General features: G+C 42.4%; 1 protein-coding gene across 1 annotated transcript in view; it reads right to left on the bottom strand.

The window, feature by feature from the left end:
• Window positions 1-502: 502 nt before the first annotated feature.
• FH (fumarate hydratase) overlaps window positions 503-23,093 on the bottom strand; it is a 58,052-nt gene continuing 35,461 nt past the window's right edge. Inside the window, exons 7-10 of the mRNA XM_083176294.1 lie at window positions 21,900-22,103; window positions 20,840-20,967; window positions 15,344-15,497; window positions 503-707 (exon numbers count right to left, since the gene is read on the bottom strand). Coding sequence (XP_083032420.1) covers window positions 565-707; window positions 15,344-15,497; window positions 20,840-20,967; window positions 21,900-22,103 — 629 coding nt within the window. The 3' untranslated portion in view covers window positions 503-564. The remainder of the gene's footprint in view (window positions 708-15,343; window positions 15,498-20,839; window positions 20,968-21,899; window positions 22,104-23,093) is intronic.

Genomic DNA, 23,093 nt, shown 5'->3' on the forward strand with positions numbered 1-23,093 from the left:
CTGGACTCCCATGTTAAATGCACCCCATTTTTTCACACCCCTACTATCCAACTACGCATGGAGTTGACTTTATATAGTGTGGCGAGAGCAGCGAGCCACCGTGCCCGAAGCGTGGCGAGCCCCGCGAGGGGACACTGTCTCATAAGAAAACCAGGAGCCCAGATATTACATAAGTACCGAAAACACTTAACAGGGAGGGACTGGACAAGAGAGAATATGAGGAACCAGTTGAGACAGAAAGGGATTTATTTATTAAGATGGGAGTTCTATATCAGATTCTATTATCTTCTAGAGGGTGCTAAAGCTAAGTAGATTCTCATTGGTTGCAATGGTCAATAGAACTCCCATCTTATTAAATAAACCCCAGAGAGAAAAAGATCCTGACACAACAGCTACGAGTAACCAAGCAGATCATGTTTCTTGTGATTATTGCATGATCAGAAGAGGTTTATACACACACACACTTTCATACAAAGGTCAAAATAAAATGATTACACTGGGATCACCAAGGTCATTTTTATTTTATTTTATTTACACAAATATTTTGACTTTGAAATGTACAGATTATTTTGGACCAAGCATGTCTTTCGGCCTAACCCACTGGTCAAACTGCTCTGATGTAAGAATTCCAAGTTTGATCGCAGTCTCCTTTAATGTTGAACCTTCCTTATGGGCGATTTTGGCAATCTTTGCTGCTTTATCATACCCTGTTAAATAAAAAAATAATAATGTACAGCATTATAATATTTTAAAATGTACTTCTGAGGACTTTCTTGCAGTATCTACAGTACAGTACAATATCATCCAATATTGAAATTGGTTAAGATCATACATCGTCTTTTACTTCCCAAAAAGGTCTCCCTTTATCTAAAGCTTTTCAAATAGAAACCTGTTATTTGTCATGTTGCGTACATTCTGTTAGACCACATAGTACTAGAATACATAGATACCATTTGCACACTGATGCAGTCAGCGTAAACGTAAATGTCAGGGTGTACTGTATATATGTATAGATCTGTCATTTCAATGTAGTTTCTGCTATAAGTGAAGCATTATTTCTGAACATTGGTCCACACATGAGGAATGCTGTGCATGCACTGGAAGATATACTGTCTGTTTATATGCAGATCCATAGGTGTACACACAATAGATAGGTCTGAACAACATAGTTCACAAGCATATCAGCCCTGTAGTACAGCCGATGTCTTATATAAAACGGCACATTTCAGTGGGTATACAGACGACCTTTTGACCGCAAAAAAAGATTTATTCTGTAATTACTCCGAGCCATAACTCTGACGCCTCAATTAAACCCTCCCAGAACTAAATATTTCCAATGCCTCCCATTTCTCAGAGCATGATATGTACCGCAAATCAGAGGGTAGCTAAGCATCCAAATACGGTAACCGGTCGACAGTGTTAAAGTCCTCATTCAATAGATTTGACACCATATGGTCGTAATTGACAAGGCAGACAAATAAACTGTCATCATGCCAATGGTTGACACATTAAAAGGTTGACATGAGTTTTTTGTTTAGTATTTCATACTTTATCATCCATGTTCTAGTGTGCTAAGTGGTCGATTCTGGTTTGATCAGCAAGCTGGGAACATTGTAGCTTACCGAGCATCTGAGACATCGAACTGCCGTATATCCGCCCCCCGTACCGCTGATTCCTATCGGTACCATGTGAACTAGAACACATCCCCCTGCATACCTCCTGGCTATACAAATAGAAGTCAGTGGAAATTGAGTCTTATTTGCATGCGCCTGGACAAAGACGGGGCGGGCATCAGCCTGCCGGTGTACCCATTGGAATGCCCAGCATTTTCACGGAGACGCCCATAAAACGCTGGGTGTTCCCATGGGAGGTCTCCGTAACAAACGGCCCTTCATGTATGTAACTTGCTGAGGCCGCACATGTGCAAGCTTGCGCGGTCCCAAACATCAGAAGGGGGCCAAATTCGTTCCCGTCTGAGTGAACTAGAATTACCCCCTAAGTGTGGTGGTAGCCAGAAGCGGTACACTAATTTGGGGTCCATGTGTCAACCATTACCATGTCGAACCTTGCTTGTTTGTTGACCCAATGTCTATATCAGTGGTTCTCAACCTCGGTCCTCAAGGACCCCCAACAGTGCACGTTTTCCAGGTCTCCACACAGAATCACAGGTGAACTTATTAGCTCCACCTGTGATCTTTTAAAATGTGTCAGTGAATAAATGAATGCACCCGTGCAACTGCCAGGAGAAAACATGCACTGTTGGGGGTCCTTGAGGACCAAGGTTGAGAAACACTTGTCTTTAACAACCCTGTTCATGTCGGCCACATGGTTACCACCTATTAACTGTTGACCTAGGCACTGTTGATCCTTTATACCCGGCATTCCCAACCACGGTCCTCAAGGCACACCAAGAGTGCAGGTTTTAGTGATATCCAGGCTTCAGCACAGATGGTTTAATCAGAATCCCTCAAATACTAATTAAGTCACCTGTGCTCAAGCCTGGATATCTAGAAAACCTGCACTGTTGGTGTGCCTTGAGGACCGTGGTTGGGAATGCCTGCTTTATACCATAACCTCAAGATACATACCAACTGGACACAGCAAATTTTGCGAGAGAGCAAGCGAGAGAGAGTATATCTTATAGATGAATGTGGAATTTGAGCATAAAGTTATACATGGATTAATTTAAAAGGTCATTTATTTGGTATGTAGATTAGATCATCAAGGTCATGCTTTCCTTATTGAGCGGAATCTACTGTTAACTTCGCTGATTATTTTACAATGTAACTGTAGAACCATAATTTCACATTTGGGTTGTTTAACGAAACTGTAGACATTTGGCCTTTATTCCTCTAGAACGTTTAGAAAATAAAGAGTAAACCCTCTATTCTGCAGACCACATCATGTAATTACAGCAAATAAAATGTGTAAGTATGCTTTTTATCTACAATATGAATGGTTTAAAGCTCTTCATTATAAAGTCGTGGCAAATGTACATCTTTCAAAGCAGTATATTTCATAATATCAAAAACAAAGCCAAGCATGTGAAAATGTTAACTAGTCCCTTTAAAGCAGGGCTGGGCAACACCGGCCCTCCAGATGTTGATGAACTACACATCCCAGCATGCTTCATCAGTTTCAGCATGGCCACATAGCACAACTAATGCAAAGCATCCTGGGATGTGTAGTTCACTAACATCTGGAGGGCCGGTGTTGCCCAGCTCTGCTTTAAAGAGTATTTTGTATCCATCATAAAACCATTTCTCATAATCCATCAGGAGGGACCATGCAGAATCTGGATTAGAGGGGCTGCTACAAGAACTAGGCACTAAATGGCGTGTCCTGGCTCCTCCTCCCTATGCCCCCTCCCCCAGCCCAGTATAGGTAAAACTGTGCCCGAAGGAGGTAGACATACTTAAGAGGAGGAAACTTAAGACACAAGTGGTGAGACAAACAACCAACACACCATTCATAACATAAATCAACAAACCGTTGTTACACAACTGCAACAGCAAGGTAAGCCATTATTACTACCTGCAGAACGGCAAACCACTGAGGTGGGCGCCCAGTACATATATACATAGTAGGTGAGGCTGAATAAAGACTTGTGTCCATCTAGTTCAACCTATGTTTATAATAATTTATCCCTTGTTGTATAGTATGTTCTGATATTTTAAAGACAGTTTATGTTACTTATTCGTACCCATGGATGTTTTTAACCAATAAATGTTTATCCAACCTTATTTTAAATGTATTTATAGTGTCTGTCGACACCAATTCTCCAGGAAGAGAGTTCCAAAGTTTGACCGCTCTGACTGTAAAGAAATTTTTTCTTCTAATCATGTCCCCCCTTAAACGTCTCTTCTCTAGTGTAAATAGTCCCAAATTGCTTAATCTTTCCTCGTAGCTTAAATTCTCCATTCCCCTAATAAGCTTTGTTGCTCTTCTTTGGATTTTTTCTAAATTCTATGATGTCCTTTTTATAGTGTGGGGCCAGAATTGTACTCCGTATTCGAGGTGCAGTCTAACCAATGATTTGTACAGAGGCATAATTACTTTTGAATCCCTAGTTTCCATGCCCCTTTTAATACATGCTAGAAGTTTGTTGGCCTTTTTTGTTGCTATATTACATTGAGCACAACACCCCAGTTTGTTGTCTATTTGGACCCCTAGATCCTTTTCGAGTACTGAATTACCCAATTCATCCCCGCTTAGGTTATAACTAGCACACTGGTTATGTCTCCCAAGGTGCATGACCTTTCATTTGTCCACATTGAACCTCATCTTCCACTTTTTTGCCCACTCATCTAGATTGTCAAGATCATTTTAAAGCGTGGTGACAACTTCTGATGATTTAATAACTCTGCTCAGTTTTGTAACATCCGCAAAAATGGATACATTGCTGAGTAACCCCATCCGAATATCGTTAATAAAAATGTTAAATTAAATGGGCCCTAGAACCGAACCCTGTGGCACTCCACTTAGTACTGGTATCATATTTGCTACGGCACTGTTCACGACCACTCTTTGTTCTCTATTACTCAGCCAGTTCCCTACCCATCTACAGATATTTGCCGCTAATCCCATGTCCTCCATTTTTTTTATCAACCTCTTGTGTGTTACGGTGTCGAAGGCTTTAGCCAAATCTAGCAAAATCACATCTACAGCGTTTCCACTATCAAGGTTTTTGCGAACCTCTTCATAGAAACCAAGTAGATTAGTTTGGGATGAAAGATTTTTCAAGAACCCATGCTGGTTATCACTGAGTAAACTATGAAGGTCTAAATATTCCTGGATACCATCTCTTAAAAATCCTTCAAATAGTTTACCCACTATTGATGTTAAACTAACAGGTCTGTAATTAGCGGGATCCTCTTTTTTTTTTCCTTTTTGGAATAATGGCACTACCTCTGCTATTCTCCAGTCTTTTGGTACCTTTCCTGATGATAGTGAATTATCAAAAAGATATAATGTAGAGGGGAAGCTACTTCCTCCCTTAATTCCATTAGTACCCTAGGATGAATCCCATCTGGCCCAGGTGATTTATTTGTTTTGATTTTGCCGAGCCTCAATATTATTTCCTTGGCAGAGAATCAATATTGAGGTCCAGCTTCATCATCCCATTTGTAGCTTCATCATCCCATTTGTGGTATGTGTGCGTTCCACTGTCTGCTCTCCCTTAGTAAACACTGATGAGAAGAACTTATTTAACAGTTCTGCTTTTCCCTTATCCTCCGTAAAACTTTTTGCAGTGGGCCTATGTTGTCCTAAATTATTCCTTACCCAGGTATAAACGGCAAGTATGATCCCAGACGTGGCTGAAGAACCTAAGCCTTGCACCCACCTCCAAGCCTTCCAGGGAACGGGGCATGGCATTAGTCTGAGGTCTTGGAAGAATCAAGCTCTGCTACAGTGAGCCAACTGAGGCAGGCTTACGCAAATTACCCTTGGAGCCCCTAATGGCATTAAAAGCACCCCTGGATTTTCCACGAAAGCAGGTCCCTCAACAGGACTGCAGTTGAGGGGTTTGAAAGGGATGTCTAACAGGCAGGGCAGCAGAAGGAAGGGAAGTGGACTCCACATATCCAATTCCCCGCCAAACAGCCAGTCTCCCATAAAGGGAAGGGTTTCTACACTATGCTTGACATGGGTTGCGACCGCAGCCACCGCTGTTATTCATATTCTATGTACTCACCGGATCAGCACTGCAGGTTTTGGCTGATCCAGCTTGCCTGGTTTCCATGCATGCCTTAGTCTGTCTTGGGTGTGGCTTCTAAGTCACTTGGTATATAGATGTGCTCTAAGAACTGAACCCTGCTGGTTATACTTCTATGATATATTCCTGTGATACTCCTATTATATTCCTTGTTCCTGGTGATTTCTATGTTCCCAGAGATTCTCAAGAGATCCTAAAAAACTCCGGTCTGAGATTATTCCAGAGTCCAGTGTATTCCAGCCTGTGGATCTAGGACCTCAGTACAGCAGTTGTGTCCTAAATTGCTCCAGCCTGTGTCTGAGTATTCCAGTAGCATACCTGCCATGCATCCTGTGAGATCCTGCCTGTGTCAGTGAATCATTGCATCCAGTTTGGGAGATCTTGTCTGTGTCCAGCTTCAGAACGGAGGTGTAGTGAGTACCAGCAGCTTCCCCACCCATTGTGGAGGAAGTTGCACCTTTCATTATTATCTGCCATTAGTATTCTCACAGCACCAGCTGGAGCCATAGCTCTTGTCCTGTGATAGAGTCATGGAGGTGGATAGGGCACATGCCTAACTGCATGTTAACTTGTCTTGTTTGTTTTTCATGTTTGTCTTACTGCAGATGCTGGAGACATTGGTCTAGCCTTGAGATGGTGTTGCACAGGTGGTTAGGTTGCAGACCTATCCACACTACCTTGGTTATACTTCTTGTTTGGCTTCTTGCAACGGATTCACATCATAGCAGTAAAGACCGCAAATCCTGTGTTTAGTCCTTGTCTGCAAGGTTGCATATTCTAGTCCATGTTCATGTGCAGAGCCTAGTTAATCTTTGTGTTGTCTAGTCAGTGCATACTCTTACAAGTACCCTAACTTGGTTGGGACTTTGTGTCACCGCGAAAGACCAGATGGCATCAAAGTACAGGATGGAACTAATCTGCCCTGGAAAGGCGGCTATTCGTAGCCACAGGTGTCAGCCAGCTCAGGGTATAATAAGAGTCAGAGTCTGGATCAGGTGCTGCTGTGGCTTCACCACCTCGGCCACAGAAGCACAATACAGGCTGTAATCAACACCTTGCAGACCTGTCAGTCAGAGCAAGGGTTAAATCTGTGTTCACCCCAGATTTTCCTGACAACACTGACTCAGCGTCAGTCACCCAAGTACGCAGCCACGAGGACCTGTGTGCCAAAACAGCCATGGTAGAAGTCCTAGCGTAAATCACACCCACCTCCTTAATAGACTCACAAAGGAACTACTTTGATGGCCTTGATGGTGAGTAAATGTTCTAAAATCTTCCAGAGTTCATTCCTTTCCACAGGGGATTTCAGCATCCTTTATTGTAGGAAATGATCATTGCTGGGTATATGTAGAAACTCTATTCTGTATCCTTCTTGAACAATGTTCTGAACCCATTTGTCCGCAACCTCCCAGACGGTTGCAAATCGTCACAGGTGTGCCCCTACTAAGGGGGAACTGTGATAGTCATTGTTTTGAGGATCTTCTATAGTTCTGACGAAAGGACTGTCTAGAAGTAGCAAACGAGCCCCTTTGGCTGTAAGGCCTACCTGGTCTATAGGATTTAGCGTCCCTGAACATCTGTCTGGACGACGCTGGAAGCAGAAATTTGTTCTTAGCTTGAGGTAATCTGAGGGATGTACCCCCAGTGAGCCTATGAATTAGGGCCTCCAAGTTACAACTTAGACCCAAAGAGCAAAGAACCTTCAAACGTTTAGGAAACTAACCTATTTTTTGAATGTGCGTCTGCTGACCAAGACCTTAGCCATAAGGCTCTACGTGTAGCTACTCCAGCCACCATGGAAATCTACCTCCTTCTGAATCGTTTCTAAACTCTTCAAAATGTACTGTCTGGAAATCTTCTCTTCTATATCTGTATGTAGGGTAGAGCACCACCATCTCAATGCTCTGGAAACTGATGCAATGGAAACTCCTGCTTTAAGAGATACCGCTGTGAAATAATGCAATTTCCTGAGGGAGCTCTCCATTCTCCTATCCTCTTTAAATAAGCCTCCAACCTCAAGTGGCATTATTTCCGCAACTACCGCATCTACTTTTGGTAAAATCACACCATTTCAGAACTCATCTTTCACAGGGTACATATGATCCACCTGAAGCAACTTCCCTTGCTTCTTCCCAAGATTGACTCATTCTTTATAAATCAAGTTTTTCATAACCTGATATACAGGAAAATGTCGTCCCTTTTTGGATCTGTCCTCAAATAACACGTCAGCATCTTCCATCTGTGTCACTGTATCCTTTAGATTCATTGGGGCAGATGTATTAAGCTTTAACAAGAGATAAATGCAAGGGTGATAAGGAGAGATAAACGTCCAACCAATCTCCTGCTAACTACCATGTTACAGGCTGTGTTTGAAAAAAGTCAGTAAGGAGCTGATTGGCTGGACGTTTATCTCTCTTTATCACCCTTGTATTTCTCTTGCTAAGGCTTAATACATCTGCCCCATTGTTTTATATATATTCTTTAATATGTATTCAACCGCCTCAAAACTGAAAGATCTAGCGTCCTCTTTTATTTTGCCAGTTTCATCTGAAGATCCATTATCTTCCTCCACTAATTCATCAGAGGATACTGCCTCCTCCACATCAAAACCAGTGAGCAATATCCATATCAAACAGCACTCAATATCCTGTTTAAGGATATAATTCCTAACAAAGATCACGTATATATATATATATATATATATATATACACACAAATGAAGCATACATATCACCTCTTCAGAGGTCCAACCTTGAATTCCAAGTGTAGCAAGAAAAAACGCTGCCTGATTGCCTCAGCATGCAGTAACTAAGGCAGCTCAATCAGCAGAGCACGCGGCCGGAAGCGTGCAGATGCGCCAAGGTGTGTGGGAAATGTAGTCTTAAAGGCTCCAGTATCTTTTTCCAGAAACCGCAAGCGCCACACCTCCGTCTACCGCACAGACCTCTGGTAGATGTAGTCCCGATGGGAGGCGGAAGTGAAGTCCGGCGTGGACGCTGACAGCCCGGACCTCCAGCTACCGCACAGAGAATCTGACCAGAACGCTGTCCCAATGTGTTAGCATCCAAAAAAAGTATTAATGGAGACTTACAATATACTGGCTCCTATTTTCAGTGCTGCTGCGGTGATGGACAGGCACCCCACCTGGGGTCACGCTCCCATGTGCTTCACCCCCAGAGTGAACCCTGTATCTAAAGGTGAGCCCTTACAATAACAAACCACTTGCTCAGCTAACTAACACAAGGAGACAGGCAAAAAAGACAACAGGATAGGGAGGAGCTGGGATTTATACCCTCAGGGGGAGGAACCTGGGAAAAAAGTAGCCCGTCTAACTACAAGGACGGGGATGAAATCCCAAGGTAATGGCTGCCATGGGGATCATAGAAGAAAGATTATTACCAGTTATTTTCATAGTGCACACATATTCCACAAATCTTTATAATAATTCACTATTCACATCAGTCTCGGCCCCAGTGGAGCTTAGACTGGGTACACACTGGGTGATACATTGTTAACGATATATCAGATTATTACCTGGTAATATGTTTTCCTCTACTCCACCATGGCAGCCATTACAAATGGGTTCCTCCCCACTGGGTAGTGCTTCAGAAAGGGAAAAAAAGACACCAGCCCCTATAAGAAGGCCCCTCCTCCTGGCCTCAGTGTCTTTGCATTCTACAGCTTTAAACAAAAAACATCATTAATCCGCATAACACGTTAAGTCATAACACATCGGGACGGGAATATATGCTGCCATGGTGGAGTAGAGGAAAACATATTACCAGGTAATAATCTGATATTTCCTCTACCTCCCCCATGGCAGCCATTACAAATGGGTAATACCCTAGCAGTTGATATATGGGAGGGCATACTCACGAAACCAGAGTTACTTCACTCCAGACTTCAAATTAAATAATAAGGTACTGCTTCAGCCTCCTTCCTTATATCGCCGCGCTAAGGACGCTTCTCCCGACCTTAGCATCTGATGACGACATCACATCCACACGATAGTATGAATGGATGACCACCCGGCTGCTTTGCACAACTCCAATACTGAGGCAGATCCTTTCTCTGCCCAGGAAGATGCAACCGCCCTTGTGGAATGGGCCTTCAGACCCACTGGAGGCTCTCTTTGCCTAATCTGATATGCTCTGCAGATACAGGCCTTGATCCATCTAGCCAATGTGGCTTTTGATGCAGCTTGACCCTTGTTTACTCCTTCCGTTAAAACGAATAAATTCTTCGACTTCCGGATGCTTTTCGTATTCTGTACGTAAATCTTCAGCGCTCTCACAACATCTAATCTGTGTAATCGCTCTTCTTTCACATTTGACGGATTGGCACAAAAAGAAGGTAGGATTATATCCTGGTTGATGTGAAAGTCTGATACAACTTTAGGTAAAAATTCAGGGTTAGTTCGCAGCACTACCCTGTCTTCAAAAAAATTCAAAAAGGGCTCCTCCGCCCAGAGTGCCTGCAATTCTGACACCCTCCTTGCGGAGGTTATTGCCACTAAAATAAAAAACTGACTTTCCAGGAAAGTAACTTAAGTGTAGCCTCTTGTAGCGGCTCGAACGGTGCTTCCGTCAAAACTCCTAAAACTAAATTTAAGTCCCACGGTGCCACTGGCGACCTAAATCTTGGTTTGATCCTTTTCGCAGCCTGGACAAACCTGCGTATGTATCTGTTCTCTGCCAGATCCCAATCTAACATTGCTCCCAATGCTGATAATTGTACCTTCAAAGTACTTACTGCTAAGTCCAGTTGTAAACCTGCCTGAAGAAATCCAAGTACTGAAGCAACTTTACTCGGTATTTGTTGGTTTGAACTACACCAGGACAAGTATCTCTTCCACACTCTATAATATATTTTGGATGTCGATTGTTTTCTTGCTTTAAGCAAAGTGTTGATCACTGAATCACAGAAACCTTTAGATTTTAATGTAGCGGTTTCAGAAGCCAGGCAGTCAGTTTCCATGCTGGTGGCTGCGGTTGACGTACTTGGCCTTGGACTAGGAGATCGGGGGCCATTCGGGCAGGAACCATGGTCCGTCCACTGCCATTTGCATCACTGTAGCAAACCACGCCCTCCTTGGCCAATACGGAAGTATCGCTATCACTTCCGTCTCCTCTCTCTGTATCTTTCTCAGTAGGCGCGGAATAACTGGAATCGGCGGGAAGACATACGCTCTGGACATGTTCCACTCTGCTGTCAGGGCATCTACCTGCTCCGCTTGTGGATCTCTGAACCTTGAGAAGTACCTTGGGACTTTTTTGTTGCGACGTGTGGCCATAAGATCCACCTGTGGCCACCCCCATTTCTCTACTATCATGTTGAACAGGCTGTCGTTGAGCGCCCACTCGCCCGGTAGGCACTCTGTTCTGCTTAATGAGTCCGCAACCAGATTGTCTTTCCCTGCCAGGAAGACTGCCGAAATGCTGTGTACATGACACTCTGCCCATTCCAACAACTGGGATGTTATCTCCATGAGACGTCGACTTCTCGTCCCGCCTTGACGGTTTATGTACGAGACTACCGCCCGATTGTCTGATCTTATGTTTAGGTCTCTGGCTATCAGCAGATCCTGGAACTCCTGACACGCCATGACCACCGCCTTCATTTCCCTGAGATTGGAATGTGCGGCTTGCCACCTTGGAGACCACCGTCCCTGTGCAATGGACTGACCGCATGTCGCTCCCCAGCCTCCTTGGCTGGCATCTGTTGTTACCGTGACCTGGTTGACTACTGCAAACGATTTTCCTGCTTCTAGTTGTTCCACGTCTGACCACCAGGCCAAATCTGACTTTGCGGCTCTTGTTAATATTATCTTCTGAGTAAGATCTTTGCTGTTCTTGTTCCATTGTGACAGGAAGCAACTTTGGAATTTCCTTGTGTGGAACCTTGCCCATGGTACTGTCTCTAATGCAGCTGCCATCAATCCCAGTATCTCCATGCAGTCTTGGGATGACACGACTGATCTCCTCATAATTAATCTTACTTGGTGTACCAATTTCTCTCTTCTGGTCTCCGTGAGAGACACTCTCATGTTTTGAGTATCTATTGATACCCCCAAGTATGTAATCTTTTGAACTGGCATCAGTTGACTCTTCTTTACGTTGATCAGCCATCCATGATGTTCCAGACATTTGAGCACTAACTCTGTGTGTTCCCTTACCAGATCTTCTGAATCTGCAACAATTAAAATATCGTCGAGATAGGGCCAGAGTTTTACTCCCTCCTGTCTCAGCTTTGCTATGATCACAATCAGCACCTTTGAGAAAGTTTGCGGGGAAGTCGACAGGCCGAAGGGAAGAGTCACGAATTGATAAGTAACCCCTTGCAGACGGAACCTGAGAAACTTGTGACGGTTTGCGTAGATGGGTATATGTAGATAGGCGTCTTTTAGATCTATGGACGTCATGTAATCCCCGCGTTTTAAGTCTGGGATTATCGATCTCACTGACTCCATCTTGAACGTTCGGCTTAACACAAACTTGTTCAAGCGCCTTAAGTCTAGGATGGTTCGAAAACCTCCTGACGCCCTTTTTTACCACGAAGAAGCGAGAAAACCATCCCTGCTTCACTTGCTTCTTCGGAACTACTTCGACAACTCCTTGTCTTAGCAGTTCTTCCAGACTTGAAAATAGCGCCTGTCTCTCCCCCATGTCGCTGGGTACTGGAGACTCCACAAAGAGATTTCCTGGAAGTCTCATAAATTCTATTCGATATCCGGACTGAATTATTTCCAGAACCCACCTGTCCGTGGTGGATTCTTGCCAAGCTTGGTAAAACTGTTTGAGCCTGGCGCCAACTCTCTGTATGACGGCGTCATATTTGCTCCTTTTGGAAAGGAGCCATCCCTTCTCTCCCTCTTTGGGCATGAAAGGACGCCCGAGACATCCAGTTTCCTCTCCTATAGGCCCTTCCTGGCCTATAAGCCCTGGAATATCTGTATTCCTGATGCTGAAATCTATTAAATTTTGCTGGAACATTCTTTATGACAGCTTTATCCTGGGGCAACCAGACTGATTTGCCCCCCGAGATTTTAGTAATTAGTTCATCAAGCTGTTTTCCAAACAGATACTCCCCTTGGAATGGTAGGGATAGCAATTTATTTTTCGACTGCACGTCAGCCGCCCATGGTTTCAACCAAAGGGTCCGATGTGTCGCCGCTGCAGTGGCTCCTGCTCTAGCTGATAGGCATATGGAGTCCATAGTTGCCTCACACATAAACTCTACAGCCAATTGAACATCTTGGACTGTTTTAATAAGTTCGGACCTCTTAATTCCGTCCAAAATGTCCGCCTCTAATTGCTGGCACCGGCCTCGCATTACACGAGAGGTAACAGCCATAGCAGCCGCTGGCTTCAGGGATGCCCCTGCCGTAATGTACTGCTTTTTCAGACCCAGCTCAATCCTACGCTCCATAGGGTCTTTGAAGATATCGACATCTTCCAAGGGAAGTGTAGTCTTCTTTGACAGTCTAGAGATAGCTGCGTCAACCTTTGGCGCCTCTTCCCATGTCGACACCTGATCCTTGTCGAATGGGTACATTTTTGTTACTCTGGCGGAAACAGCCACCCTCTTATCCGGGTGTTTCCACTCCTCAGCAATGATAGCTTTCAAAGTCTGAGACAAGGGAAAACATTTCCCCTTCCTTTTCTTATCCTCGAACAACAGTTCTTGTAAATTAAGGTCCTCTTATTGATCCTCAATATTGAGGGCCTTATGGATAAGCTCTAACAGATTATTGATCATATCAGGATCAAAGTCCTCTGACTTATCCTGAGGTATGTCTTGATCCTCATCCGGATCCTGACCCAGCATCCTCATCCGGATCCTGACCCAGCATCTGCGCACAGGTTATATGTCCTCCACAGAGTCATCCGACTCGTCACTTAGGACCACATGCTTCCTTTTTCCAGACATTTTACTCAGGTCTTCTTTTGTAACAAAAAGTCCCTGCTAATGCTGTTTTCAGCATATCCACTAGGTTCGTCATTTGAGCCATGGGTAGAGGCTGAGGGGCCTTACACTCCTCACAGAGGCTGCCCACATGCTTTTCAGGTAAAGTTTTATCGCATGAAAAACATTTAGGTGAGTGCATTCTCCTGTGTTTGGCTTTACTCTCCTTTTCCTTGCTGGTCTCAGACCTGCAACAGCCCAAACACCATGTTTCATAAATTTTCCAAATCAATGCACCATCATCTGAACACCACAAAAGAAAACAATTCCATAACCAAAACGACCAAAAACCAAAACCAAAGGAACCAATAACAAAAACCAAAACCAAAAGACCAAAAAAATAAAAATCACCCAAAAATCACACAGTTTGTGGCTTACCCTGATTTCTTAGCTGCCTGCCGATTTTTTTCTTCCATATTAAAGCCAGCGGTGCGCCCTGACACTAAATTGAAATAACAATTAAGTCCCCTGCACAGTCAGAAAAAGCCAGCAACACACAAGCATTGATTGCTGCACATACCTGCTCCAATAATGACCACACCTGCATGCAATAATAGTAACACCTGAATGCCTCCTTGTTACAAACCAACTCCCTGCACAAAGAACAACTTAATAAAAACAAGGAATTTAACTCTGTGTGGCATGGAACTCAGGGCTGGAACCATGCCACACTTTAACTGAAATTAAAACAAGAGTACTACTTTAAACAAGAAGAAAATCAGGCTCACCAACTGTAGAAAATAAGTTTTACTCCTCAGCACAGCTACCACGCCATTAAGCATGCTGCTATACACACAGGGACCCAGACGCCGGCTTACTTCCGCCCTTAATAGGACGGAGATCGCTTCACAAGCCGGCGCCGCGCACCGCCGCTGACGTCTGCCTGCTTTCACTGTGGATTAATGCAGGCCAAGCGTGCTGCGGCAACGCTATCCCGCGCCGCCATTAGCAACACGCCTGCAGACGCCGCCGCCTGTAGCTGCCCCCGGAGGGGTCCGCATGCGGCCAGGGAGATCACATACCTCCACAAAGGGCTCGGCCTGCCCTCCCTCACTGCTGGATCGCCGGAGCTGCCGCAGGGGGACACAATTTTTCCTCTACAGCCTCCAGGGTAAGCCACCTCTCACACACTACCCGAAAGGGAAAAAAAAGACACTGAGGCCAGGAGGAGGGGCCTTCTTATAGGGGCTGGTGTCTTTTTTTCCCTTTCTGAAGCACTACCCAGTGGGGAGGAACCCATTTGTAATGGCTGCCATGGGGGAGGTAGAGGAAATAATAGTACAAATTGTCCAGTGCTAAAGGTCGTTACTGATTCCATGCATCATTATTGACCCACGCAAGCACAGGGAGAATATAACAATTCTGAATAGTTAGGGTCATGGTGGGAATTGAACCCATAACCGCAGTTCTGTGGGGCAGTAATGATAACAATTATACCGTCCATGCTGCATGCATATTTAAAATTAAAAAGTCAGTACACTACAGAGTTAGGAGAGGCTCGCAGCACATGGCGTATCAAGGCTAATTATAGAACACACCTAAATTTATAGTTTCTGCAATTGAAGTCAAAGGAATAATACATATGTACATTATAAAATTACATCTTCTCATTAGTTTATGCAATATTGTAAAAAAAAAAAAAAATGGATATTCGGTTCTTACCGATGTGTGGGTTGAGAGCAGTTACAAGCATTAAGGATTCATTCATCAATTTATTGATCCTTTCAGTATTTGCTTGAATTCCAACAACACAATTATCAGTAAAAGAAACTGATGCATCACCTATTAGCCTGATCGAATTCAGAATATTTTTTATCTAAAAAACAAAACAAAAATATATACATAAGAGAAACATCCAACAGTCGAATAAGATCATCACTGGAGATAGAATACAAACGTGTGGTTTATTAGGTCGATAATGTTTAGGTTGACACTGGAAAATTTTAGATATTTTTGTGTGTCAATTTGTAGATTTTATCACATGAACCGCCAATTAGTATGCCATGCTTTAGGGCACTTTAGAATTCCTGGTTATAGTCAATGTGAATGGTGAAATATAATATATATTTTTTAATGTATATTTTATTAGAATAGCCAAAGGCAATTACAACAAAAAGGCCAGTGCATTATAGTAATGTTAAGAAAACAGCAAAACATATAGACAAGTAACTGGCCAAAATATACTAACCTTACAATTATGGCTATTAAAACATTTTTTACAAAATATAATAAAGAGAAAAATAAAAAAAAGCATATTAAATCTTTATCAGAGACATATGTAGTAATCATATGAAAAAAAGAATTTAGAAAATAATGGAAAAGGGGAGGGTGAAAGAAATAGGAGAAAAAAAAAAGGAGAGAGGAAGGGGCAGACTGTACACGGCTAAATAGGTCTGGTGTGAGACCAGCTCACTCCCAAGTTTACTTTTTGATGCACCAACAATAGCCATGTGGACAGTTTTCTTGTGTGAACCTTTTGACCATGTCAGCCAAATACATGTTGCGCTAGAAATCCAATCAGGAGGGGACCTGAACAGGAAGTTCACTACTCATAATTAATTTGCAGCAACAACAGCCACAATGCCAAAGGACTAGAACTATTAAATGAAATTGTGGAATGTAGGGGGAAAACATGGAGAACATGACTTTACTTCTTTCATAGGGCCAGATGGCTACAAAGATAAAAGAAAATACAAATTTTACAATTAAAAAAAAAAAAGCCTCCAAGGAATGGATGTGAAAGAAACCAAGAAAGTACCCCTTCTTCCTTTTAAATGGAAGATTCTAACATTCATTTCTGTACAGGAACGTATGTGTAGACAGTGAAAAAGGTGCACTTATTTACAGTTATATTTAGGAGACCTTTGACCATAATCTCATTTAGGTTAATAACGGGTGTTCTAAAAGTCTGAATCACAGTAGAAGAACCTGTTAAAACAAACCTGCTGTTGATAAAAACAAACATATTCCTGTAATAAGCTTTAAATAAACCTGATATACAGACTAAGAAAGTCACGTCATACATGACAAATGTAATGCTGTGCAAACACAGATAAAATGGTCTCCTTATAACACTCCTCCTACCGCTGTAGTGAAACTATGCACCTACATTTTACTACATCTGAAGTTTAGGGCAAATATCAAGGAAGAGTTCATTCAGATCCCAGCACTTTTACATTTATTTTTCCTGCGTTAAGAAACTAAATAGAAAATATACATTTTAAATGGTATAGATTATAGCATTTCACTTTCAGTTGTGTCATGCATTGGAGAATTCAGAATGTAGCATTCCTAAGTTATGATTAGGTTATACAACCGAAATCTAGAAAAAAAACCATTTGATATCACGGATATGTGCTTTTCATGTTTTTGCCTGTTTTCAGCATAAAGTTGTGAAGGTAGCCATCTATATCAAGGTTTCTTAAACTCTGTCCTCATAGAGTATTCATGGTACATGTTTTCAAGGTAACACTAATAATTAACACCACTTCTAGATCAATTCTGTAAAGCTGGGTACACACTATAGAAACTTTCAAATATAATATGGGTTTTAACAGGGTATAAAAGGGAAGCATTATACAATATAAAGGAAGAGGAATAAGTAAAAATACTAAAATAAATGATTGGTGATAAGAGGAATAGTCTGGCATCGGAGGCAGCAGAGATTAAGACAGGTACGTTTAATTAGACACGGGATAGGCATAAGAATATCCTTACAAAACACCTAAGTTGTAAATAATTAATAGTTGAAGTTGTCAAAAGAAAAAAAGAAAGTGGCAAACCAGACTTAAGACAGAGCGTGAGTGTCTGATTGAGGGAGATAAAGCAATGGCGGATTATCAAAATCATTATTTTTGCTCAATATTTAATGCGGAAAGGAAGGGACCATAGTTCATTTGCATGGACATTCATAAAAAGGAGTTTGATAAAAGTATATTTACAAAGAAGTAGGTCCTAACAGAACTCTCAATGGTAAATGTGGAGAAATTAATGGACCAGTTGGGATACATCCAAGGATACTAAAAGAGCTTAGAGGAGTCCTGGTAACTCCATAACAGAATTATTCAACCAGTGGCTAACTACAAGATTAATTCCAGAGGACTGGAAAAGAGCGAATGTTATTAATTATTTAAACAGCATGGAGTTACAGAGGGATGATCATGCCAACTGACTTTTTGGACTGGTGGACTAAAGTAATAGATCAAGGTGGGCAGTAGATGTAAGTAACTTATGTCAGCTTTCACAGGGTCCTGCATTGCGGACTGCTAAACACACTGGAAAGCATGGTATTGAATTCTGTGGGGTAAATTTATTAAATCTTCTAAAAATTACAATAGGTGATGTTGCCCATAGCAACTTATCAGATTCTGCCTCTCATTTTCTAGGATGAAAAAAATGATAGACAGAATTGCTATAGGCAAAATCAATCTTTTTATTTTAAGAAGCTTTAGTAAGTTTACCCCTATAACTGTTGGATGGATAAGATATGAGTTGCAGGGTAGGAAACAGTTGTAGTACGTGGGAGTATACTCACATAAGGGGGAAGTTTACCACTGCAGTTCCCCAGGGATCTGTACTAGGGCCAGTGGTTTTAATACCTTTGTTGCAAATGGTATTAAAAGGAGAGTATGCCTTTTTGCAACAGGGTAGATACAGCAGGCGGTGTGAAATAAGTGAATGATGATCAAGGTAGACTAGAGTAATTGGCAAGAACATGGCAACTACAGTTTAATGTACAAAAATGTTAAATCATGCACTGGAGTCTCAAAACCTAAAGGGCTATAATGGAAACTACAGAGGAGGAAAGGGATGCAAGAGTCACCATTTCAGATGGCTTGAAGGCAAGTAAGGAATGTAACAAAGCAATGGAGTACGGCCTGATCTAGAATATGATGTTCAGTAATAAATACATTAGAGACTGTATAATGAAAGGAAACTAAAATGGTACATGGCATGCACCACAAAAAAAAAAAATTACCACGTATGACTAAAATATCTAGCCGCCTTTCGCATTACACAACCATTCTAGTTGCGCAAAGCCTTGCCGTTTTAACTGCAAAAGAATGCAAAATAAAGATCCCTGGCACTAGAGTCACACAGAGCTCAGGTGCTATAGAACACAACTTGGAGGATTGATGTATGTAGATTTATGTTCTATTAAGTACTAAAACTTTTATTAAGACAATTTATATCATGATGTACAACATGAGTATTTAACAGGTGTTGCTCAAGGCACTGTGGTACTACACATCCCACCATGTGTGGCCACAGTTTTAGCATGCAAGAATAGCAAAACTGTCACAGGATGCTGGGATGTATAGTTGCACAGCAGGGACACATGTTAAAAAAAAACAGATAAACAATATTTAAAAAATGACATTGCTAGAATATTCAGTAGGCATTAACTACATTTCTTTGTTTAATTTTAGAGACCTATCTGAAAACACTCAAATTAACTAGATTATTATTATTACTTATTTATATGGAGCCACAAGGGTTCCGCAGCGCCTGGATTACATAGATTACAAAACAAGAAAATAGTGATTTACAGTACAAATTGCAAATTAGGACAAGTACTTGGTAAAAAAAAAAACAGTTGCAGCAGAGATGTATTCTTAAGGTGCCCAAACACTGTACAATTATTGTATGTAATTTGGACTAGATTGCATCGCATATGTTTTGCAATGAGATGAGATGCAGTCAAGTTCAAATTGCATACAATAATTGTACAGTGTTTGGGCACCTTTAGAAAAGCACATGAGGAGAGAGGGCCCTGCTCGTTAGAGCTTACATTCTAAAAGGAAGGGGCAGACAAACTGGGGTAAAACAGCAGGAATAGAATTGAGCATAAACAAACAGGGTTAAGATGAGAAAGGGTTAGATTTAATGAAGAAATGGGTCTGAGAGCCCGTTTAAAATTTTGTAGGGAGGTGGCAAGTCTGATAAGGAAGGGTAGAGAATCCCAGAGGCCAAAACCCTGGAGGCGGGAATGGGAGGAAGTAACCAGTTTGCATTTGTGGAGCGGAGAGAGCAGGTGGGAGTGTACAGAGAAAGAAGATCAGATATGTAGGTGGGAGAGGAATGAATGATAGCTTTGTAAGTGAGTGTGAGAGGAGCTTGAATTGTATTCTTAAGGGAAAAGGAACCAGTGTAGGGCTTGTAAGAGAGGGGAGGTGGACATAGTATGTTTGGAGAGGAAGATGACCCGGTCAGAAGCATTGAGGATAGTTTGGAGTGGAGAGAGGCGTTTTACAGGGAGGCCAGAAAGTAGGAGATTACAGTAGTCCAATCTGGATAGGACTAGTGAATGGATGAGGATCTTTGCAGCATCCTGGGTGAGATGGGGTCTGCTCCTGGAAATATTTTTGAGGTGGAAACGACAGGACAGTGAGATGCTGAATGTGTGGTTTAAAGGAGAGAGAGGAATCAAGAATTTTGCCAAGGCAGCGTACTTGGTGGCTAGAGGAGATCACACACACCTTCTAAATCATGCCATTAGGTACATGTTAGATTTCTATATATTAACCCCTTCAGTGGCAGTCCCGGAAATTTTCTGGGCATGCCACAAATCTACAGGTGTGCGCCAGTGGTGCCTGCAGGTGTGCACCACTAGCGCATCACCTCAGGGGCTGGGGGGGGAAATCACAGGAGGGGAGCGCTGGGACTCCCCTAACCCATCAGTGGATGGTCTTTCTGGGACAGGAAAAACCGGTCCTATTTAGGTACTCCTGCCCCAGAAAAACCTACCACTGAAGGGGTTAATCCCACTTACATTACAAGAGCCAATCATCCTGAATTCATTAATAAACAAAATACATTTAAATAGCAATAAAACAAATAATTCCACTAGGAGCACTGCTTTGCATTCTACTTACATGTTATACATTTTTATTCCTAAATTTATAATGTTCCTTATTTCGGCCATTTTACAGGCTAAAATTATATACAGTAAGCAGGGATGGAGGAAACTCCTATGTTTTTTTTTTTGCAATTGTCCTATTTGTCTATGAGGCACGAGAATGAACTGGTGCCTTGCTTACACCATTTTAGTGAAATCACTAGACATGCCTACAGAAGCATGTCCTTATGCGACTTTGTCCCTGTGTGCGATACACAAATAAGAGACAACAAAAAAATAATAATACAATGTTTACTTACAATCAAAGGTTTGAAAACATTTAATTCAAAATGTCCATTACTTGCTCCTATTGTAATTGCAACATGATTACCCATCACCTGAGCGGCTACCATAGTAACAGCCTCACACTGTGTAGGGTTCACTTTGCCTGTAAAGAGACAATGAATAAAACAGCTTTATTACATTACAGGTTACTGAGAAATAAAGGCCATAAAAAAAGGTGGACATCATTGAAAAATATTGTATACAACTGACCATGTAAAAAAAAAAAAAAAAAAGGGTACTTCCTCATCTATACGGCCACAGCTTACGCCAGTTACATTAGCAACTTTCAGAGTAGCACCATTGTCCACTCTCCACGGGTCGGTGTCTCGCTTCACCCGCCACCACTGTACTAAAGGTAATACATAGTGGCGTGGAGCCAGGGTGGTGAGCCGTTCGCTACGTAAATTCTGTAGCATAAGCTGTGGCTGCAAAGACGAGGAAGTACCTGAAAAACATATTCAGAAGAATATACAACAAAAATATTACAGATCCAGCAATGACACATAATAAAGGAGAGGGAAATGCTATCAAAGTGTGGCATTCAAAAGATTACCAAGATTTAGAAAAATGGTTACTTCGAAAATAACTAAACGTTTTAAAACTAGGAAAACATAAAATGTATTAAACCTAAACTAGCAATCATCTCTAATAAACTGAACAAATACAAATAAGTCAAATGGCAGGTTTACAAGGATTCTTGCAGAACAAAGAATTGAATGCAATTTACCCATGTACAGTAATGTTACAGTCTTTTTTATTATTATTAGCTTGGGTAGTTGTTGTCCAATCAGATAATTTGCCATGCAAAAGGTACAGGAGGTCTGTCTGTGCCTGAACTATATTTTTCCCTTTTCATTGAATCCACTTTACACATATTACTTACATTTTGAGATAGATCTTAAGGATTGCAAGTTTAAATGGGTATTGTCATCTAAACATCATTGCTTATTATTTGTAAAGAAACTTTCCTTCACGCTGTACAATAGGTTGCGGTTTAAAGCTTTCCAGACATTCTTGTGACTGTTGCCCTCCTACCTGGCATAATACTGCTTCCGGGTTCATTTTCTGGCAAAATTAACTCCCCCAGACCAGACCGCGGTCCTGATCCAAGAAAGCGAATATCATTGGCAATCTTCATTAAGCTGCAGGCAACAGTGTTTAAGGCTCCACTCAATTCAACCAATGCATCATGAGCGGCAAGAGCTTCAAATTTGTTGGGTGCCGTGATGAATGGTAATCCTGTAAGGTACAGAGTTCAAGAGTTTTATAGAACTGTAAAAATGGAAGGAATAAAAAACTAATCTGTAAAGTACATTATACAAAAAAGCTAATTTTACAAACAAGCACCCCAGACTCCAAACCATGGGCCTAATTCCGACCTGTTCGCAAAGCAGATTGACAAAACCATGCTGCACTGCAGGTGGGGCAGATGTAACATGAGCAGAGAGAGTTATAATTGGGTGGGGTGTGTTAAAACCCTAAATCTTAGTGTTCATTCCAGCACCCGCCGACTTTGAAAACCCATGCAGTTCTTCTTCCTTGCCTGGGGTGTCGCTGTCTGTTGTAGTGCTTCTAGCACAGTGTGCTCTGTATATAAGCACTGATATGCAAACCAGACCTATGCTAGAAACGGCATGGGTTTTCAAAGTTGGCGGGTGCTAGAATGAACACTAAATCTATATTGCAGTGTAATGGGCCCCACACACAGCACAATTTTCAGGCATTTTCTGAGCGATTTTACTAAATCACTCAGAAAATGCCTGAAAATGCATGTAAATCGCTGTGTGTATAGCCCACACAGCGATTTACATGCGCGCACCCGCCGTTCTGAATCTGCACAAGATTCAGAACGGACCTGCCCGTCAATCAAGAGCAGTCGCTAAGAAGCTCCTGCTCATATGTGGCCTCGGACGTGAGCAGGGCCTTCTGAGCGACGCTGGATGCCGCCCTGATGTCCCACAACGCCGCCCCACTTGACACACCGGACGCCGCCGCCCCCCCCCCCCCTGCTCGCCGCACGAAGACAGTGACACAGTAAAGACCCGCCGCCCCACCGCCTCCCCCTGCTCGCCGCACGGACACGGAGCAGGGGGAAAAAGCTACTCACCCACTCTGCAAATCTGCTGCCTACCCGCAGCAACTCCCGGTCCCCCTGTCACCTGTCCTCCTCTGGCGCCGCCCGCTCACACGTCCCCGTGCTGCCGCAGCTCCACTGCCACCAATGATAAG

Source organism: Crinia signifera, chromosome 3 (genome assembly GCF_055691185.1).
Source record: "Crinia signifera chromosome 3, ASM5569118v1, whole genome shotgun sequence".
Classification (NCBI taxonomy): Eukaryota; Metazoa; Chordata; class Amphibia; order Anura; family Myobatrachidae; genus Crinia; species Crinia signifera.